Here is a 22,909-nt window from a genome sequence, read left to right on the forward strand (position 1 = left end):
CCCCAATGATGAGTAGACTGAAAGAGTTTAAGAAAAAATTAGCAAGCCCCAGGCTGAATGGGCTTGCAGCTAGATATGAAAATTTGAAATGGAGCAGTTGATGATCTAGGTGTGCAGCCCATTTATCATCATTAGAAGAGTCTAGAAATATAGTTCTCGATAAACTAGTGTGCCAGTTGGCCGTGGGATGTGCAGTTTTGCAGATGGGCCAAAAAGTCGAGTAAGGTTGCTATTTTGATTGAGTGTGTCTGTGTCCTGAAGGTGGTTATACTTGAGTAGTCGGGTCATAGTCAAGGTTGGGTGTCTCCACTTTCTCCAGATGGAGATTCTGGAAGTAGGAAAGGATACCACAAGGTGGCAGGATTCTATCTTGTAGAGTTAGTTGGATACAGGCCTTTGTCCTCTAAGTCCGAGTGCATGGGAGTCTACTTTGAAATCCAATTGGCTGTGTTTCTAAAGATTATATATATATATATTATGGTATTGAGAAATCCCTCCTGGCATCACACCTTCAGCACTAATCCAGGGTAGGTGCCTTCATTGTAAATCACATTTATCTATTATTCACCAGGTTTGGTGTGTCCTTATGTCCCCAACTCTCTCTCTTGGTACAAACTCAGTGAGTTTCTATCTGTCTTTTAGGATGGCCTTAAAAGTTTTTTTTTTTAACTTTATTAATCCGCAGATTGTCTCTTTGAGTGTCCTTATTGATTTATAATCTCTACCAGAAGGGGTGTATTTTAATGGGAGAAATGGCGCACCAAAGAAATGGGATTGGATTAATTCAACATCGAAATCTTATTGATTTATGTTTGAAGGCCACTGATATTGTCTATTGGGAAGATCTGATTTTTCTTTATAATATTGCACTATATGCAGTTCTAATCGCCCCAAAATATTAACTTTACTTTCAAATATTTCTTTGATGTTGGGTAAGTGGTGTTGAGGGTTGTGTGATTTTATATACCGAAATCTTAATATTTTACTTATGTCTTGTTCTTTAAAAAAAAGTTTCTTCAGATGGTGTGGCTGAGTCGTCTGCCTTGGTGGATGATAACGGCAGTGAAGAGGATTACAGCTTTGAGGAGGTCTGCCAGGCAAACCCTCGATTTCTACACCCTGTAGAACATTTGACTATTGACAAGGTAATCGAGTTCAGTGATGTGCAACATGTGTTAATAAAAATACTATTTTTTTTCTTTTTTTTTTAGTTCAACATTTTTGGAATCCATTGTTCAAGCAAATTACTAGTAACGCTATGTATTCTAGAAATTGATGTACCATAATGGCATGATATTGTTTAGATCATTGATACTCACAAACATTGTTTCAGGGGCCGCAAAGGTTCGTCTGTGATGCGACGAGGGCCGCATTGATGCCAGCAAAGTGGCAGTCTTGGAGGGGGGGGAGAGCGGGGAAGGCGGTAAGGTGGGTGTTGTTCATGTGTAATAGGAACCCAGGCCACCCTATGAGTGCAAATAACAACAGACCTGCCTCTTAGTTCACTATTGGCAATGTTGTCAGTGTGTGGACAAGACCTCAATCAACCTTTAAAGAATTACTTGCCTGTTCATTTTTATTTTTTATGCCGAAGTGAGTAAACAGCTGCCGGGTGCTGCTGTTGATCAGGGGGCCTCATATAAAGGTCAAGAGGGCCGCATGCGGCCCCCGGGCCGTACTTTGAGTATCACTGGTTTAGATCAACATGCTCTTTTGGCCGTAGATAGCCGCTCTGGTTAGGTTTTGCCTACAAATAGGCTTTTAACTGTCTGTTGTTCAAGGAATACCTATTTTGGGCAGTACCAATACTTGCAGCGGGCTTTGAGCCAGCCTCTTACTTACCATTGGTTGGCTTTCTTACTACTCTTATTTTCTTCCTTCTTATTGGATGCCCCATTCCTCTTCTTCCTCCCCAGTAGCACAGCTTATTTGCAGTTTTTGATTGAATGACTTGTAGCATTTCACTGCTTACCTTAAAGGAACTACTTATATATTTCTCTTTCAGCAATGCTTTTTTCTTGCACTCTCCCAGGTGTGCTGCTTCCCCCTCAAAAACCCACTCTCCCTGAACCGCATGCTCCGCGTTGCTGTCACTTTTCCCACCCCTCCTGACATTTTTCCTTCTTTTTAAAAATGTTTTCTTCCCTGCCTTAAGCTCCTCCATGGCTTGCCTGCCTCTCCAGACCCCTTTCCTCCTCTGTCTCTGCTCTCATCCACGTCTCTGTTGCTCCCTTGCCCCTTCTGGCGCTTTCATTAAAATGTTTTTGGTGTTTTCTTTTTGCACGACCTGACTGCTGCAGTTTGCTGGGGTGCTATTCCTGTTTTTTTAAGTATATGCTTTTACCTACATTTGATGTGTTTTCGTACTTATCCCTCCATCTTGGAGCGCTATGTAAAAAAATCAAATTGATGGAAGTGTCAATCATGAATGTGTGTGCCTGTGTGGTGACGCCTGCCTGAGTATATGTCATTATGTTAAGCTCAATTAGCATTATGATGTAGATGCACCCACACATGATTACATATCGGCAATCACGCGTCATTTCATTTTTAATTTTTTTTATTTATTTAGTCGATGCTGCATGGAATCAGCAAACAGGATTTTTCCCTTCTATTTGTCGATGATGAACAGTGTCAGTAAATATCATTGGCAAAACCAGTAGATCTGCTAAATCCGAGTCCTATTATCTTTGCAATTGTTTGTTTTTGGAATGATGTGTTGTTATCAAGTCTGTTCCATAAGAATGGGTGCAAGATTTATCTGGTGTCTATAGTTTTGTTCATTCATCTCCTGTTTAAAGGTGATACCCAAATGTCAGTACCCATACTAAATATATTAGGGTTTGTATTGAGTTGCAGTGCAAGCACCACTAATTCTCAAAGTATTTGAAGTCAGATCTGGCTGCAATTTGAAGAACATGCTGCTTTGTATCAGATGGTGTTATTTATGTTAACTCTCTGCTTTTGCTTTTTCCAGTTTACTGGTGATGGTGTGATCTACGCAGAGGCATTATGGGACCATGTGACTATGGATGATCAAGAGCTGGCCTTTAAAGCTGGCGATGTAATTCAGGTTCTTGACAAACAGCATGACGACTGGTGGTGGGGGCGGATTGATGACCATGAAGCCTGGTTTCCTGCCAGCTTTGTCAGGGTATGTAAACTGAGGTTTGTGCGAACCTCTTCAAAATAGATCTGTGCGCAATAGAATTATCTGCAGTATAATTGCAGGACATTGGTGCAAGTGGGGCATCAATCACAGATTTAACTGCATCAAGGCAGTTTTCAAGGCTAATTCATCTTCGCTTTACCTGGTGTTTATATTTTTATGTATTTAACCTACATGGGACAAGCATGACTGCAAAGTAGAGAGGCTCTTCTCAGTTGAGGGTTACAGCAGGTAGCGCAGAAGAAAGTGGAAAGATGAGGCAGTGGGGAGACCTCAGTGATCAGTGGAAGGGTGCTGATGCGATGCATACATGGGTCAGTTTAGCAAAGGCAGTGGCAGAGTTGAGGATGAGAGAAAGCATAGAGTGACAAGGATGAGGGTGAAACTCTTAAGGAATGGTCTAGCATCTGTGTAATCAACGTGTGGTGAGGTCTTGCTTGAAGAGGTGGCTTTTCTGCTCCTTGCAGGAATGGAGATATGGATCACAAGGAGATTCCACATATGAAGGCAGTAACTAGCACTTGCAGAGCACTATAGTATTGCGTTTTTGCTCAGGTTAGCATTGACTGTTATCATCTAAATGCTTCAAAAGCTCTGCAGTTTTATCTGAAAGTCTTCCGCAGTAGAAGTACAAAAGATGACAGGCAGCTCATGTCAGTGCACTTTTTCTCACTGATGACTGCTTGCACTCAGATTCAAGTCACCAGAATGTCTTACCCTGAAACTGTGAAGTGCTCTGCTAAAGGGAAAATACCTTAATTCTAGGATCAGCCCTGGAGTGTGGAATTATACTTCACAAAGTCATTATTTTGACACATCATTAGGCATGAAAGGAATATAAGGTCCTTGAGCTAATAACTGTAACTCCTCTTCCTTAAACACTCTGATGTAAATTGTGAGCATCAAGCAGCTACTTTACAGTGGCACAAAGAAGCTATATACATATGCTTTTTTTGCAGTTTTATGCAAGGCAAATTTGACCCAGAGGGACTGAAACATTTTACTTGAGAGCTAGATTACGTCACACATTTATAGGCAAGGGGGGATAAGTGATTTGCCCAGAATCACAATAAGTTGAGTCAAGGCCAGGACTCAAACATTCCCTATTTCCAAAGTCGGCAGCTCTGGCCATTAGGTCACATCTCCTCTCTTTTTGCTCACTCCTCCTTTCATTCACTCCACGCTCTTAAAATGAGCAGTTTAAAATAATCAGGCTGGTGCTAACCTCGTCATGTTTCTATGGTGTTGCACGTTCATTTTATCCGTACCTTCCACAGATATATTAGAGAAGTCTGTTGGTTGGTTATGGTGATTTGTGCAGCTCTAGCAGCCACCAACCCTCTCCACCAAAAACCACAAATGCATTCATGAATGCATGGGAGGACAGCACGCTTAATGCCTCTGTGAAGGTTCAGATGTCAAATGACATTAAATTGGCTTCAACTGCCTAATAGACATCGTCTCCACTCCTATAACAAGTTCCCATTAAGTCCCAATACTCTGCTCACATAGAGCTTAACTAGAGCTCCTTATAATATAACAGAAGGTCTTTAGAGCGCCCGTACACCCCCAGCCATCTTCTGACCCTGTTGACACTAATTGAATCAGATCATTATAATTACCCAGTGTCACACACTTCATCAACCAGGTCAACAATGACCGTGAGGTCAAATCCAGTTCATTGGTCCACTGAGCCTCAGGCCTAGCTTACTTTTTGTGAGGCAAGAAATGGGTCACAAGAAAGATTAAAAAATTTGGCATATAATCTGATACTCACTTGCTGTTTTCAAACAACTTGCTACAACTGTTGTGTTCATACTTCCTGATGACGCGCAGCTTCAAATGCTTGCTTTTATTCACTGAGATTTACAAAAAGGTTATGGATGGTATGCTTCAATTAATCTCAGCCAGTGGTAATTACTTGGGCCTCATCCAAATCAGCCGTTATTCACTGTGCCACTGGAACCAAGCTATAACAGACTGAAGAGCCCTTACAGGGGCAAAACTGGTCCTCAGTTACTTGTGTTCCAGTTCAGGGAGGACCTGCCCTTGCAGTTCTTGCTGAACTGTTCCCATGAGGAACAGGGTCAAGACTGATCTGCATATGGCTGGGTCCAAACTGAGGTCGTATGGTAGGTGAAAAAAGATTTATTTAGATGCAGCCCAAGTGATTGCCAGTGACTGATATTAATCTGAGTATTCCACCCATCACCTTGTTGTTTTTGCATTATTTTATTTACTGCCAGAATCCAGCATCTTTAATTTCCAACAGTCACCCGCTGCCACCGAGTGGATGCCCTTGTGTTCATCATTTGCAATATTGCTGAGTGCAAGTGCTGGCACAGATGAGGATTTTCATGAGCAGCAAAATATCTTTGACCCAGTGTCGGAAACTCATTTGCAGAGTAGGATTTCGAAGAATTACTAGCTTAGTGTTGCTGCACACCAAATACAAGCTTAATTTGTGAAGCTTCGGGAAAACGCTAAAATGCTTTGTATCTTACCACAGTGGACTAAATACTACTCTGACTGCTGAATGCATTTCCAGTACGCCAGCATTACTCAATTATGGTTTTGATGATGCACCGAACCCAATTGTGGAAAAAGTGGAATGTAGCGGTTTAATACTGTTGCAGTGAAATGTGTGGCAATTAGGCACTATACGAAAAAATAGACTAAAAAAACAAACTCAGGATCAAAGGGAAGGAGGTGGTAGGGGGCTAATGCTGAATTGCAGTGTTTTTACTCTGTATATTAACTGATAACTGATGTACTCAATGAACCTCAATTGAATACAGTGATTCTGTGTATGGTTGCGTCTGTGTGTGCTCTCGCTCATCTGTCTTTTCTGTCTGCTTGCAGTTACGTGTCAATCAGGATGACGGTCTAGAAAGTTCCAGCAGTAGTCAGGACGGAGACCATGATTCTGACGTGAGCAAGCACCGCCACAAGAATGCAGAGAACAAAGATCAGATGCGGACAAACGTCATACAGGAAATAATGAACACAGAGCGAGTCTACATCAAGCATCTTAAAGACATCTGCGAGGTAATTATCCAGGCATCTGTAGAATAATATAAAATTGAAAAGAGATTTTCGTCTCTTTTGCATTTGTGTAGTACATTAGACCATCTTACCAGGGTATTATGAATATCTGATGGTCACAAATTTAGAACATGGGTGCCCAGAAGGGCCAGCTCTGTGACAATATTACAGGATAACCACTGATCATGTAAATGAGTTCCAGTTATATTAATTATATCTATATATATGTATCTCAGGTCGGTACCCTGAAAATCTAGCATTGGTTCGGTGTGATTCCAACTTTGTTTGGATACCCCTAATATACACCATTGTGGAATAATCACAGTTACTGCCCATATCCATCAATTAACTTAGACATACTAATCAGTAATGAAAGAGGCATATCATTTGCTTTCTCAGATTCAATCAACATGTCGGATGGCCTTGATTAACTGTATGTTTCAGATATGGTTCTCTTAATAGCTTTATTATGTGGTCTCAGCAATAAAGGAATTGCTCAATCTACATTTGGAATTGTATACATTGCAGGGTCAAACTAGGTTGGAAACCTGGCCTATGCACCAAAATAAGTGCCCTCCCTTTGGCATTTACATTTATTTAAAAAATGGCCCACACCTGGAAATTAGGGCTGTTATGAGCTTGTAAAGATATGCTATGGAGGTGTTTTGAAAGGTATGAGGGACCGCATTATTTTGTGCTTGCTTCAGGCAATGTTTGTGATAATATCAAGGAAATCCACGGTGAAAATCAATCAGTCCATAAGACCATAAACAAACCGCCCTAACAACAGGCCCACTGTAGGAAGTTGGCTCTGTATGTGCTATTTCAAAGTAAGGAATAGCATGCACAGAGTCCAAGGGTTCCCCTTAGAGGTAAAATAGTGGTAAAAAGAGATAATACTAATGCTCTATTTTGTGGTAGTGTGGTCGAGCAGTAGGCTTATCCAAGGAGTAGTGTTAAGCATTTGTTGTACATACACATAGACAATAAATGAGGTACACACACTCAGAGACAAATCCAGCCAATAGGTTTTGTTATAGAAAAATATATTTTCTTAGTTTATTTTTAGGAACCACAGGCTCAAATTTAACATGTAATATCTTGTTTGAAAGGTATTGCAGGTAAGTACATTAGGAACTTTGAATTATTTCAATTGCATGTATACTTTTCAAGTTATTCACAAATAGCTATTTTAAAAGTGGACACTTAGTGCAATTTTCACAGTTCCTGGGGGAGGTAAGTATTTGTTAGTTTTACCAGGTAAGTAAGACACTTACAGGGTTCAGTTCTTGGTCCAAGGTAGCCCACCGTTGGGGGTTCAGAGCAACCCCAAAGTTACCACACCAGCAGCTCAGGGCCGGTCAGGTGCAGAGTTCAAAGTGGTGCCCAAAACGCATAGGCTTCAATGGAGAGAAGGGGGTGCCCCGGTTCCAGTCTGCCAGCAGGTAAGTACCCGCGTCTTCGGAGGGCAGACCAGGGGGGTTTTGTAGGGCACCGGGGGGGGACACAAGCCCACACAGAAATTTCACCCTCAGCGGCTCGGGGGCGGCCGGGTGCAGTGTTAGAACAAGCGTCGGGTTCGCAATGGAAGTCAATGAGAGATCAAGGGATCTCTTCAGCGCTGCAGGCAGGCAAGGGGGGGCTTCCTCGGGGAAACCTCCACTTGGGCAAGGGAGAGTGACTCCTGGGGGTCACTTCTGCAGTGAAAGTCCGGTCCTTCAGGTCCTGGGGGCTGCGGGTGCAGGGTCTTTTCCAGGCGTCGGGACTTAGGTTTCAGAGAGTCGCGGTCAGGGGAAGCCTCGGGATTCCCTCTGCAGGCGGCGCTGTGGGGGCTCAGGGGGGACAGGTTTTGGTACTCACAGTCGTAGAGTAGTCCGGGGGTCCTCCCTGGGGTGTTGGTTCTCCACCAGCCGAGTCGGGGTCGCCGGGTGCAGTGTTGCAAGTCTCACGCTTCTTGCGGGGAGATTGCAGGGTTTTTAAAGCTGCTCCTTTGGATAAAGTTGCAGTCTTTTTGGAGCAGGTCCGCTGTCCTCGGGAGTTTCTTGTCGTCGTCGAAGCAGGGCAGTCCTCAGAGGATTCAGAGGTCGCTGGTCCCTTTGGAAGGCGTCGCTGGAGCAGAGTTCTTTGGAAGGCAGGAGACAGGCCGGTGAGTTTCTGGAGCCAAGGCAGTTGTTGTCTTCTGGTCTTCCTCTGCAGGGGTTTTCAGCTAGGCAATCCTTCTTCTTGTTGTTGCAGGAATCTAATTTTCTAGGGTTCAGGGTAGCCCTTAAATACTAAATTTAAGGGCGTGTTTAGGTCTGGGGGGTTAGTAGCCAATGGCTACTAGCCCTGAGGGTGGGTACACCCTCTTTGTGCCTCCTCCCAAGGGGAGGGGGTCACAATCCTAACCCTATTGGGGGAATCCTCCATCTGCAAGATGGAGGATTTCTAAAAGTTAGAGTCACCTCAGCTCAGGACACCTTAGGGGCTGTCCTGACTGGCCAGTGACTCCTCCTTGTTATTCTCATTATTTTCTCCGGCCTTGCCGCCAAAAGTGGGGGCCGGGGCCGGAGGGGGCGGGCAACTCCACTAGCTGGAGTGTCCTGCGGTGCTGTGACAAAGGGGTGAGCCTTTGAGGCTCACCGCCAGGTGTTACAGCTCCTGCCTGGGGGAGGTGTTAGCATCTCCACCCAGTGCAGGCTTTGTTACTGGCCTCAGAGTGACAAAGGCACTCTCCCCATGGGGCCAGCAACATGTCTCTAGTGTGGCAGGCTGCTGGAACTAGTCAGCCTACACAGACAGTCGGTTAGGTTTCAGGGGGCACCTCTAAGGTGCCCTCTGGGGTGTATTTTGCAATAAAATGTACACTGGCATCAGTGTGCATTTATTGTGCTGAGAAGTTTGATACCAAACTTCCCAGTTTTCAGTGTAGCCATTATGGTGCTGTGGAGTTCGTGTTTGACAAACTCCCAGACCATATACTCTTATGGCTACCCTGCACTTACAATGTCTAAGGTTTTGTTTAGACACTGTAGGGGTACCATGCTCATGCACTGGTACCCTCACCTATGGTATAGTGCACCCTGCCTTAGGGCTGTAAGGCCTGCTAGAGGGGTGACTGACCTATACTTGCATAGGCAGTGAGAGGCTGGCATGGCACCCTGAGGGGAGTGCCATGTCGACTTACTCGTTTTGTTCTCACTAGCACACACAAGCTGGCAAGCAGTGTGTCTGTGCTGAGTGAGAGGTCTCCAGGGTGGCATAAGACATGCTGCAGCCCTTAGAGACCTTCCTTGGCATCAGGGCCCTTGGTACTAGAAGTACCAGTTACAAGGGACTTATCTGGATGCCAGGGTCTGCCAATTGTGGATACAAAAGTACAGGTTAGGGAAAGAACACTGGTGCTGGGGCCTGGTTAGCAGGCCTCAGCACACTTTCAATTGTAAACATAGCATCAGCAAAGGCAAAAAGTCAGGGGGCAACCATGCCAAGGAGGCATTTCCTTACACCCACCCACTGACCTACCAGCCCAGCCCCTCAGGCACTGCCTTATTGCCCTATAGAGCAGTCCCTTCCTGATAGATTGACACCAGTATCAATACATTGTGAGCCGCTGTGATCCATAGTGACTATGCCCCTAACCCTTAGCTGTCGAATTTCGATGGGTGCTGTCTGTCTATCACGGTACTGCCTTGCTGCGGGGCTGTAGCACATGGTAATACTGTAAACACTGCTGCAAATACGCGCTTGCCTTTTCACTTATTAACATGACAGGATGGCTAAATATGTCTGACGCTTCTCCGAAATGATTGCACAATGGGAAGCATCATAGAAGACGGCAAAGGATATTGCAACACTTAGCCTATTCACAGACACTGAAATCAGAAATGTATTTGAAAATCCCGATCTTGCATTGAAGTGAAAAGGGAACTATGCAAATTATTTTCCTTTTGAAAAAAATCACATAATTACATTTCACTACTATTATGGTTTGTTACCAACCCTTACTTTGATTTATTCTAGCCATAAAGATGGAGTTCCTAAGTGTTTCATAACATAATCAGCTTTCCTATTAGAAGTGTTGCCAAAGGCAATAGGTGTTGCCATTGAGGCCTATTAGCTTTGCGATGCTGTACAGCATCCCTGATGCTGTCTGTGTCTTTGTGTAGGCAAGTGCACACCTACAGAATGACGCAGGTGCTTCTTTTTTATTTAATTTAATTTTATTGTATATTTCTTTTAACACCAATCCATCTTTGTAAAAGAAAAGTAGAAGTAAAGCTTTTTTTGTTTGTTTTTTGGAAAGGGGGAGATATAACACAGTGGGCTAGTGAGTAGAAACAAAGCAGGAAGCAAAGCATAAGCATAAGCAACATGAAGGTTGTGGGTGTGGAGAACCGACACAGAGGGCAGGGAGAACTGCAAAGCAGGGTGAGGGAACAACCTGGTGCCAAGGAACAGGAAAGAAATGCATGGGTGACAGAGAACTAGTTGGAGCTGGGGCAGAATCATACAAGTGAGAAAGCAATGCGAGGGGAGAAGCACATGAGGGATAGTGCCTCACTGAGTGGGGAGGGTAGAAGTGCATTGGTGAGAGAGACCAACATGAAGTGTGCCAGAAGGCTGAAGAGACATACAGGAGAGAGACAGCTGGAAAACACATGCACTCTCACAGAGTGCTTCACTAAAAAGAAAACGATAGTGCTTGACATGTAAACTGTGGAAGGGCACAAGAAATGAGGCAATGCTCCATGGGCAGGACAAACACAAGAAGAGAAGTGAAAGCTCAAACAAATATAAAGCAAGGAAATGAGAGTGACATTAAAGCAAAACTATGGTATGTAATGAGCAGTAGATCTTTTCTCAAACTAATAGCTTATGCTGTGTAGTAGGCGAGACCTAAAATTGGGAGAAATCCCTCCAGATTGTGCTGGGAATTATTCAGTCACACTTGGATCAGGCTTTTAGACTCTGCCACATCTTCATGAGAGGAGTCACCCTGTTGGGAATTCTTTCAGTGTTTCCAGTAGGCAAATGTGCCCCAGTTCCACAATACATCTTATAGAGTGGGGCCTCAGCTTCTTCATAGGGCAGGGTCGGACTCAGTTTGGCATTTTCTTCCACTTTGAAGAAAGGCTAAACCTACCTCTGTGGCCACAGCTTTCCTAGTACACAGCGTTGATTTTTAGCTATGACAATAAATGTGTTTTATCAATTTACAACTATGCAGCATAAAATCTGAAATGACCAAACACACGTGCACCCACAGACGTATCAGGTAATATTTCGCTCATGTGAACATTTTTATTAATACATTTGTCATTGGGAAATGTGTATTTTCTTTTTTGAAAGATGAGCAAAGTGGGTTCCAAATAGAAGATAGAATAATGAAAGTGGCTTGCTATCTTTCCTTCAGTGGTTATGAATTTTTGTATTTTCCCATGCGCCATCCCTTACAGACATACATCTTCCATCGATTTTAATGGTTTTGTAAATTCTAGGAAGGCACTGTTGCTGAAGTGGCAATTCGATTCACCAACTGAATAAGGAAAAAAAACACAAAATAAAAATGATGCCTCAATATGCATAACTTGACTATCCACGTGTATTCATAATTAGGGTGGCGTGTCTGGAGGTGAACGGAATCTTCAGGTCGCAGACATTATTTTAGATTTCAAGTGTCTGTTTTCCATGCCATGTGCATTAACTGCTGCAGGGGTGGAATGTGTGTGCCCTCTTAAATGGACTGTAGTATTGTTATTATGATAAATTGAATCATTTTATCTATTGATGTTAAATAGACCGCACTGTGCTCTCCTTGAAAATTAGTGACATGCATCATGTTGCTTTAAAAATGTGTTTTTTTAATCCAAACGTTTTAACTGGTTTCTGCGTTTTTTCGTGTAGGGTTACATTCGGCAGTGCAAAAAACATACTGTCATGTTCACCGAGGCCCAATTGAGCACCATTTTTGGAAACATTGAAGATATTTATAAGTTCCAGCGGAAGTTTTTGAAGGACCTCGAGAAGCAATACAATAAAGAAGAGCCTCACTTGAGTGAAATCGGAACCTGCTTTCTCCAACACGTATGTCTATCGCTTCTGTGTTTTTTTTTTTTTTGCTGCTTCTTCACAACACAGCAGGGGTTGTCCCTTGATTAAATGAACGTCTAGTGGTGTAACAAAGGCCCCCGCAGCCCTTGAGCTCCAGGGAGCCCACTCAGCACAGTACCCAGGCTTGAGGTGTCCTGAGTGCACCAAGAACGGAATCCCTCCATGTACTTTGCACGGGGCCCCCTCAAGTTTTGTTACGCCACTGTGAATACCTACAGCAGGGCATATGAGGGCATTCTTTTTAGGGACGAGTGCAAAGTGCTCCGTCCCTCTTCTAATCTCTTTTTAGGGTGATTTTAACCACGCCCATGTTACATCAGTCACTTTCATTGGTTCGTGGTCTTGCCTTTTAAAATCCGCTTGTTTTCATTTGTGAAAGGCATGCATATGTCATGCCTTTTCCTCCTTGAGAGCACCGGTAACCTACTGGAAACGTACGAGGTTCCCTGTTTTCCATATGGTTTCTGGACTACTTTTTCTCTTTATTTCGCAGCACGATTTTGCTCATTTTTGTTTATTTTTTCATTTAATGTGGCAAGAAAAGACCCGCTGAGAGTTTACAACGCTTATAGCTCTAACTCAACATAATGCGAGACACGTTGCATTGCAAATGCTTGTTTATCTTATCAGTGTACTTGAATATCTCCTACTCATTAGGTGGTGCCCATGTAGCAAACACAAGGGAGAAAGAGGGCACTTACTGACCACTATACGAATATACACCATGCCCCCTCTCCAAAGATCTACTGAGGGCGTGGCATTTTAAAGTATGGATGGGAGTGCAATGCAACTAAGACCTGGGCTAGCAGGGTTTCTCCATGTAGACCTTATTTTGTTGCTTTGCTTGTGATTCAGTGTCTTAGGGTCACCTTGTGTACACAGTGTGGACCCTCCTTCTCCCTTGCACGGGCCTTCACATTCTCCCCAGTAGTTAGGGAGGTCTGCATCTGTGCTGTGACTCGCTCACAGGCTTCTTTTGGCCTCGCGTATATGAACAGGAGGCCGCCTGACCCCTTTAAAAAGCCGACATGCACCAGCACTTTGCACAATGTTGTTATTACTGCATGGACTTGCACATGCTTGTGCTCCATTCTTCCTGCCTTAAATACAACTCTTAGGTAAAAAGCAATCTGGTTATTTATGTACGTAACTATTTGTAGTCAAATCATTCATTTAAGCAAGAGTGCCTTACAAAAATGTATTTGAAATTAATAAAAACGAAATGTTCAAATCTAATTTTGCGTCTTGCTATCACAACACATTCAGTTCTAAATAAATCACGTTTCGCTGCTGATTGTGTGCCCCTATTTTATGATCCCAAGCAGTAACGACACCGATGCTGATAATTATGAACTTGTGCTCATAACGTGGAATGGAATGTTTTAATCAGGATCCTTTCATCCTATTGCCAAATACTGTTTTGTTGACTGTTCAAACAAGCTGTAACAGCACGTCAAGTTGCTTGGTGGTAACATTATAATCAACGTCGCTCAGATATCATTTCTCTTCGTACCAGTGCTTGGAGTTTAGACTGTCTTTCATTCCTTTCCAGCAAGAAGGGTTTGACATCTACTCCGAGTATTGCAACAATCACCCCAGTGCGTGTGTTGAGCTTTCGAAGCTGATGAAGCAGGGAAAATACCGCCACTTCTTCGAGGCCTGCCGGCTGCTGCAGCAGATGATTGACATCGCCATCGATGGCTTCCTGCTCACTCCGGTGCAGAAGATCTGCAAATACCCCCTGCAGTTAGGAGAGCTGCTGAAGTACACGACTCCAGAGCACAGGTGAGTGCTGACTCGCCCCCTCTCGGGCTGCAAATGAGAGTTCTGTTCAGTGGAACCTTACACATTCTAACTCTGGTAGGTGCGCAGAGAAGGTGTTTGAGATGTTAGAGCAAAAGCGAGATTTCCATGAAGCCACACTCGATTCAACTAAATAGTATTGCATTTAATGCTGAAGGTTATAGAGGCACTTAGTCAAAAACATATTTAATTCCTTTACCAGGTTTAGACAAATTGGTGCTCGTTATTTGTCTAATATACACAAACGAGAATGTTGTCCAACATTTGCAAACAAGCTACCTTTTCTAGATCCTTACAGAAGAGACCCTTACAGTAACAGGAGTCCAAATAGAGACCGTCTACAAATAGAGACCGTCTACAAATAGAGAGTGTTCATGTACAGACTGTTTCCGTATTCAGGAGTAGATGCACCCACAGAGAGGTAGAGGCCAATGTGCACATCACACAGAGGTCGTGGTGACTGATGTGCTATTCAGGTAAAGACTCAAACACGGGCTTACTCCTCGCCAGACTGGTGCTGCAATGCCTGGCGGGCCGCCCAGCATTCTGGGTGGCACTCAACCATAATAAAATTGCTAACAACGGTGGTCTGGGAAAAGAATTGAATCAAAGATGGAGAGTGTAGAACAAAAGACAAGACTCTAAAATTAGCTCTGAACCTAAGCCACTGTTTTAATGCGATAGAAATTGGGTTCAGGCCAATATTAAAAACAAAAATATCAGAGTGTTACTGGGAATAATGTACCGTTACACTCTATAATCAGGGAAGGTAGTTCTACCAGGCGCGCAGCAGAGGGCAGGTTCCCGGACATACCAAGGACGTGATACATTCGTTTTCCTTGGTTGATGCTAGCGCAGACCTAGGGAGCCCAATCTCTAATATGGGATGGGCGACTATACTGACCGATTGACTTAGGCATATTCTGTCTTCCACTCTGTAAGTGACTGTACGTGCACTTGATAATATTACTGATATATAGGAGAAGTAGTTTTATAATCACAGGCTTTTTTTGTGGGTCCTGAAGAAGCGTCACTGGATCACTTTGTGACCAAACATAGACGCGAAACATGTTGACCATGCAGGATTAGGTGAACTACCTTCCCTGATTATAGAGTGTAACGGTACATTATTCCCAGTAACACTCTGATATTTTTGTTTTTAATATTGGCCTGAACCCAATTTCTATCGCATTAAAACAGTGGCTTAGGTTCAGAGCTAATTTTAGAGTCTTGTCTTTTGTTCTACACTCTCCATCTTTGATTCAATTCTTTTCCCAGACCACCGTTGTTAGCAATTTTATTATGGTTGAGTGCCACCCAGAATGCTGGGCGGCCCGCCAGGCATTGCAGCACCAGTCTGGCGAGGAGTAAGCCCGATGATGATACCTGTCACCCAAAAGGGTGCTTGAGGGCTCTCCTAAGTATACTCAGTATAGTTTCGCCACCTCTGATCTCTTTCTTGTTTTCTCTCTGTCGTGGAACAGTGCACTTATTTTGATATTATAGGTTCAGGTCGGGAGACTGTGCACTGGACCAGTAATCTCCCAGTCCCCACTTTTGTTTATAAAGACTCAAACACAACACCCAATTCACAGAACAGGAGTAAATGTGCCAGTTTAAAGCTCGGCTCACGCCTTTTCTACATGGGCTAGGCACACAAATGTACAAAAAACTGTGAATACTCACATGGTTAGAAAAAGGGAGAGTGTGTGCGTGTGTGTGTTTTCTCACCTTCTTGATTGCCATAACTTTACCCTGGGTTCACACATCTTCCTACCTCTAACAGTTTGGCCGCAAAAAACTGGTTTAGGAAATTCTGCACACATTTTGTTAGTGAGTCAGGATTTTAGAACGTAAAACAAAATCAAACGTTTTGTGGTTGTGAATGTAGCTTACCACTGCAATATGTTTGTGAATGAAACACGCAGAGACTATTCTGCTCTAAAGTACTAGCACTGGCAAAGCTGTTTTATATGTTTTATGTACATTTTTCATGCTAGCTTTGTTTATTCATTAATGTGATCCACAGAATCACTAAAGGAGAAAATGAACCTTTGTATTCAGCCAGAGTGGAGATGAGAATCAGCTGACAGTACAGTGAAATGTCAGATAGAAAAAAGCAATATATAGTTCTGTGCACCAGCAGAGAATAGTAACATGCTGGACGTAGCATGTGGCATTCCAGGTTTGCCTCGGACAAGATTATTTCTTTCATACAGTCTTAAATATTTGCTGATTGTCCTTCTGCTGACTCAGTCTACCATTCAAGACTTCCACTATCCAAATCCATGAGATACAAAGCATGTAATTGACCCAACATAGTGCAGACGTTTGGGGATCATCTTCATGGATACCCTAAGAGCTATTGCTTTGCAGATTAACGAGGCACTGAAATGTGGATCAACACGCTTGATCTGAAACAGTATAAAGTATTCTTTCTTGCATATGACCTATCGCCTGAAATACAAATGACATTAAAAGAGGTCTTCCTGTTGCAAAAGGGGTATTGCTGTTACCCAGTTGATGATTGCTTTTGTAGCAAAAGCTGTGATGGAGAGGTTACAAATTGATTTTTGTTGTCATAGATAAGTGAACATTGACACTATGGTGAGTGTTATCTGCACTGTGTAGTAATATGTTTATTTGTGCTGTGCATGTTAGTACGTCAGGAGAATCGCATAATAATGTATTATGAAGTGTGCATTCAGTTGAAGCGGTAAGCACTTACTAAGAATTTCAGCACATCTGGAGGTCCGCTCACCTGTACCAGGAACGTTAGTGATGTTCCGTGCAAAGGATTAGATGAGCGCACCCACATCAGTGACCAAAACTTCTGTTCTGTGAATATGCGATATAACAACCCTCAGCTTTGTTTGTCTCAGGCAGCCACAGGGCCCAGTTTGTGTTCAAGATGACATAATAGTTTTTGGGACAACAGTTGAAGAACAAAATAGAGTTTTAATGGAAGTGTTGGAAATATTGAGGATGGCTGGCCTTACTTTACGCAAAGAGAAGTGTCTGTTTCTGTTGAGACAGATTGAGTACTTTGGGTGCACCATTTCAGAGCAAGGGACTGTACCTAAGGGAGATTGGGTGAATGCAATCAGGTTGATCCCTACTCCCCAAGGGAAAGACCAATTGCATTCCTTCATTGGACTAAGTGAATATTACTACAAACATGCCTGCAGCATTAAAGAATTGTGTCAATTGTCGCTCACAGTAGCACTCCCCCAAACAAGAGTCCCATGAATGCTACAGGAGATGTAAGGGTCATGCAGCACCCTGCTTTTCTTGTGCTGAAAACAACATCCACCCCGCCCGACCTCAAAGAGATCAAGAGGCTGAGACGCTGCGCTGGCCAAAATTGTTGCACCACTTACCTCCTTCTCTGTCCCCATCCATTCATGCTGTGCTCAACTGCTGGGCAGCTTGGTGATCCAGGCAGGTGCTAGTCACCAAACTGTAGTGATTGGACGGATTAATTTTAATCCAACAAAAGACTGTTTACAGGAGCGCCCCCATCTGCTCTATCCAGGAACTGTCAACCGTCCCTGAGACCTCATGACCTCCTGAGTGTTGATCACTGCGGTAACCGAGAATGCTCATGGAATCCGGACATCAGCAGGGGTGAAAAAGTAAACATTGTAGCACCATCATCTCTAGTGAGCCAGGCCACGTGATGAGGAATGCGCTTACTCCACCTTTCGCATACAATCGGGGCAATACACTTTACGAGTTTGCTGCACATACCATAGTTCAGAAGATAACCACTTTATGTATTTGTTAAATATAGTGAACATTTACTGCTTGTTTATTAAATCAGGAGTAATCTATTCCTACCTTCATTTTCTTGCTTAGTTATAATTTTAGCTATCCCAATTGCACATTACAACTCCCCAATACATCCGTGTCTCAGAGTTCCATTTGTAATGTATCATATATTCTACTGATCAACAGAAGTCGCCGTATTCTATTGTGTATGAATTGACAATGTAAGTTGTAAACAGTTGGAGCATGTGCAAGTCTGATGACATTTTCAGTAACCCTTGCTCCGCTTCTCAACCTTTTTCGGGGCAAAGCACTGGAGCAAGAACGAATTTGCTGTTTCTGAAGATCACTGAGTTAGAATTGGCAAGAGGCACAATACAAAGAGCATGACAAATAACCTGTTCTGAGCAGTGCCCGCACAATGGCAGTGCTGTGCTACACACTGCAAGGCATTCAGTTGCCGTGGTATTTCTTCTATGCTCATGTTTATTTCGCAGTGATTGGTTGCTGGCCATGCCCTGCCTAAACTCTATTCTGAAAATGCGCCTCCTCACTGCGGTATCCTCTTGTGGAATGTGGGGTCTGGGAGTTCCCCTGATCTGTTCACTTGTGTGTGGCAAACGTACAACAGAACCACTGTTCAGGCATTTTCTCAGCCAAGCAGGGTGATTTCTTTTTTCCCACTCAATGAGTGAAAAATTGCCTGAGTCAAGGGTCAGAATACACGTCCTTTTCTTTGGGGACTGGCACTTCTGCCTGCAATGTCCAAGCCCTGCCTTTACAAATCACAGAGAAAGAGCTCTAAATAATTCAGAAATACGGTTCTTTTGAAAGTTTTAAATCAGGGACACGCAATAGGAATTGTACACAATTGCCACCAGGATTCTTCTGCAGTGCTCATTGTTCACGCTGCAGGGAACTTGATATTCTGAAAATACTGACATACTAAGCAATTGAATCCACCTTTAAAACGAGGAGCACAAACACAATTGCAACAAATATTGTTGAAATCAGGTAACCACTACATTTGTCTTAAACATTCAGACCCCAGCCATCCAGTTTGCACCTTGAAGATAAGGCACACCCAAATTTCCATTAGATCGGGCCAGTACAGCTTTCTACACTGTGAGCAGAGGCAGCACCGTGGCCGGTGCCTTGTGGCATGGGTGTGCATACTCAAAATGTACAGAGAGGTGGGGCCCACTGGCATGTTAAGTGATGAAAATACCTCTTTCATGGTGAGCACTGGTCACATAAGGAAGCCCAGGGTGACTAATGCATTTATTACAAAGAGTTGTGTGTAACGTGCTCGTCCCAGGCTTGAATTATTATAAAATGGTTAGAGGATTGCTGCAGCAGCACTGCGTGAACCGTGCAGATTACAGCTCAAGTTCTAGCAAGAATCCACCCATTTAACTAGCTCCATGGGTTATGCATATGCTGCAAATGTGTGCCTGCAACCTGCAAGGCATTTGTTTGAATGCCTGTAGGTTTTAACTCCGTCTGTCATTAGTGTCCGTGCCCTTGGTCATTTTTTGCATAATCAAAGAGGTTAAACAGTATCCAACGTAAATGGTTGGCCTTTGTTGTTTTACACGTATCATCACACACATTTTCTTCACATTTTCTTTAACTTTAGATTGAAAAATTGTCTCATTTCTCTGTTTAATGACTTCACACCTTGCTCCCAGCCAGACGACAACACAGACACAAAGAGTGGACAGTTGTTGCATCTAGAAACAGTCATTCTTAAGTGAATTAAGGTTTGTAAGGGATCACCTTGTAACCCGAAGCTCCTGTGCAGAAAACTCTTCAGCTTGGCGCAGTGTATGAGTGCTGCAGAACCTGCAGTTGCCAGGGCCCCTTTTCTGCTGAATACCCTTAGTTCGCCAGCAGCAGATCGGGGAGGGCAGGACAGTGGCGGCACATGCTGCCAGTGCTGCCTTAAAAGAGCTGCCAGTGGGTTGACCAGCAACCACAAACACCAGCCCTGCGCATATACTTCTGCAAAAAACATAAGAAAGCAGACTCTCTGCAAAGCCTTCGAAGCCTGGTGGTACTGACTGCTGTGAGATGGCACTGTAGAACACCACATCCTGTTGTTCACAGGCCTAGTACAGCACTTCTCTGCAAGACATCAGAAAGAGATCATACAAATTGCTTTGCAGATCTCAGCTAACGGATCAGTGCATCTTTTTCTTAAAACAAGTTATTCCTTACAACTTTGTAGCAAAACTTGAAAGAGCCGGTACATCTAAATCTCTCAAACCTACTTTAACATTCATTTTTGTAGACTGTAAAGGTGGCTATTAGATAGTTCAGTCGATTACGGAACCCATCATAGAGTTGTGTGTGAAAACTGATGGCGACAAATTCAAGCCCTGGTGTGTACACTTAGCCTCTCATAGATTAAATCAGTACCACCAGATTGAGCAGTTATAAGCAGCTAGAGTTTAATTAGTCTGAATAGTGTTCTTTATAAATATAATAAACATTATCAATGAACAAGTGAAAATAAAAAAACAATTAGAGGAAAAAAGATTAAATTTTTATTGTACTTTAGGGAGAATAAGCATACTTCCCTTTTGACTGTGACACAGCATCTGAATCAGCCAATTTGTGAACTTCTAATTCAGCTCTAAAGGGAGACCTGATGCCTGATTTAGAGTTTGAAAGATGAAAGACAGGCAGAGTGTACACTCCAAATAGGACAACCAAGACATTTAACACCTTGTGGCGGATGTCCTGCCTCTTCCAAACTCTAAATCAGGTCAATAGTAATTAAATCAAGGTCTGTGGATTTATCTTGGTTTGGTAGTACCCTGTGTGATACATGTGAGTAAAGAGCCTGCACTCTTCCCATAAGTGTTTAATGTTCAGATACACAAACGTAGGAACTCAGGTTCATACAATCATTGCAGCAGGTTAATATGCTATGTTATGCTGGACGTTGTTCTTGAAAGGGGATTTTATTTAGTAGTAACCGTACTGTGGTAATTCAAACTACACCCTTACATTTTTTTTTGAATGATTTACAAGGACTGCTGAATAAACATCAAATGCTACAATATGCAGTCTAGTCACTGAAGCATTCGGAGAAAGCTCAACATATGAAACTAATTTCAAGACTTTTACATTGATTCCTATAGCAACTACCATCTTAAGTAACACAGTTTAAGACATAAAGCCACAAATGGCAAAATCCCAAAAGATCTCAGAAGATACTAAATTGGATTACTGGGGTATCTGGATTACAAATTGCCAGTAGTTAGTGACGATCCAGAAGTTTAGATGTAGCATGCTCGAACAGAAGGTTTTTGTAGTTAGAGGCCCAGTGTTTAGAACAGCCTTTCACAGAAGCTAAGGGAGGTCAAGCTTCTGTTTCCCTTTCAGAGCAGCAAAGACCTGGACATTTAGGAAAACCTTTTCATGAAATTAGTTAGACTTAAGAGGTGCTGGCTAGGGTAGTGACATGGGTCTAATATATTCAGAACTTTGAAACTTCAATATGTTAGCTTTCTACAAGAATCCATAATAGATTTTAGATGTACAGAGGCTAAAAAGTGCAGCTGAGTCAAGACTGGAAAAACACTGTGTTCAAGGCCCTTTGTTTTCCACCATTGTGACAAGAGAGTTGCTCGTTCAGTTTTAGGTAGTATTGATTGGCTTTCTCAGTCGCGAACAAGGATTGCAAAGCAATCTGCTCTATTGTTCTTTGCTCTTGTTGGCATTGTGAATGAAGTTGTCAGTAATCATTTGTACTTTTGCAGTGATTATGAAAATGTGAAGGCAGCCTACGAGGCCATGAAGAATGTTGCATGTCTGATCAATGAGCGCAAGCGAAGGCTGGAGAGTATAAACAAGATTGCACAGTGGCAAGTGTCAATTGTGGGCTGGGAGGTGAGTGCTGCCCTTTTTTTAATTCATGAGGTATGGTGTCTGAAATGGATTTTCCCATTCCTTGTTTTCTGTTGGTCCCCAACATAACTGGTTGGCTTTCATTGCTTAACACATATCCTCACACAGACTGACTTCACATTTGCTTTAACTTTATAATATAAATTGTCTTGTTTCCCAATTTAATGACTTTACGCCTTGCTGCCAGCTAGAAGACAACTCTATCACAAAGAGCTGGCAGTTGTCACACCTGGAAACAGTTATTTTAAGTGATTAGGGGCTTCATTAAGGATCACCCTGTAATCCCCCAGCTCCTCTGCAGAAAACTGCTTAGCTTGGTGCAGACTGAAATGTTTGAGTGCTGCAGTACTTGTAGCTGTTAGTGCCCCTTTCTTCTGAATATCCGACAAGTGTAGAAACATTGTCTTTATCCAAATGGCATTTACAGTTAAAGTTTGATATAATGACAATTTTTAATGCAGGATTTTAAGGAATATAGCAGGTGGAGAATTTTTGCATGCACTTTGTGGGTGTAAACCTGTTAAAAATAAACACTTTTAAATTCTGCTCCTTAGCTTACACAATATTTCTGGAGGTTGTTAAGAGGTGCCATAGATAACAGTGAAGAGGAATCCCAGTACGTGTTGAGACCGCTTTACAGTCAAGCAGTGTGAAAAATAAGCACATTTCGTTACCTGTAATTACAATGAGAGCACCCCAGAGAGACCTGTTCATATACATATTACAGCAGAATATTTAATACTGTAAAAATAGTTATGGTTTATGCAAATCATATACACATACATAAACTACACATATTTAATACATATGTAAACACCCATCAACGTTAAAGTACATCAAGTCAATAGATAATCACATTTCAGTAATCATTAGTATAATCAGTCTATGTTTGTGACTCATTCCATACCTGGTTCAGAAGGTATTGCCCAATGCATCCACCTGAAGAGCACCCCCAAAGAACACACACCATGTCCAGCAGAATGGATGTGTCCGAGGTTACCTCCCCCTTCCAGCATCCACCCTGCTTCGTATTAGTAGTAGTATGTTTTTATTTAACCATCTTAGCCTTTGTGGTTGATAGCGTACTGATTTATTTTTCAGTCAGTTTCCTAG

General features: G+C 42.8%; 1 protein-coding gene across 2 annotated transcripts in view; it reads left to right on the forward strand.

Moving 5' to 3' along the window:
- SPATA13 (spermatogenesis associated 13) overlaps positions 1-22,909 on the forward strand; it is a 119,352-nt gene that overhangs the window by 65,136 nt on the left and 31,307 nt on the right. For both annotated transcript variants that reach the window (XM_069202239.1, XM_069202240.1), the window contains 6 exons: positions 1,012-1,145; positions 2,978-3,154; positions 6,032-6,217; positions 12,101-12,280; positions 13,860-14,092; positions 21,649-21,778. In XM_069202239.1, the coding sequence (XP_069058340.1) occupies positions 1,012-1,145; positions 2,978-3,154; positions 6,032-6,217; positions 12,101-12,280; positions 13,860-14,092; positions 21,649-21,778 (1,040 nt within the window). The remainder of the gene's footprint in view (positions 1-1,011; positions 1,146-2,977; positions 3,155-6,031; positions 6,218-12,100; positions 12,281-13,859; positions 14,093-21,648; positions 21,779-22,909) is intronic.

Source organism: Pleurodeles waltl, chromosome 8, assembly GCF_031143425.1.
Source record: "Pleurodeles waltl isolate 20211129_DDA chromosome 8, aPleWal1.hap1.20221129, whole genome shotgun sequence".
NCBI classification, from domain to species: Eukaryota; Metazoa; Chordata; class Amphibia; order Caudata; family Salamandridae; genus Pleurodeles; species Pleurodeles waltl.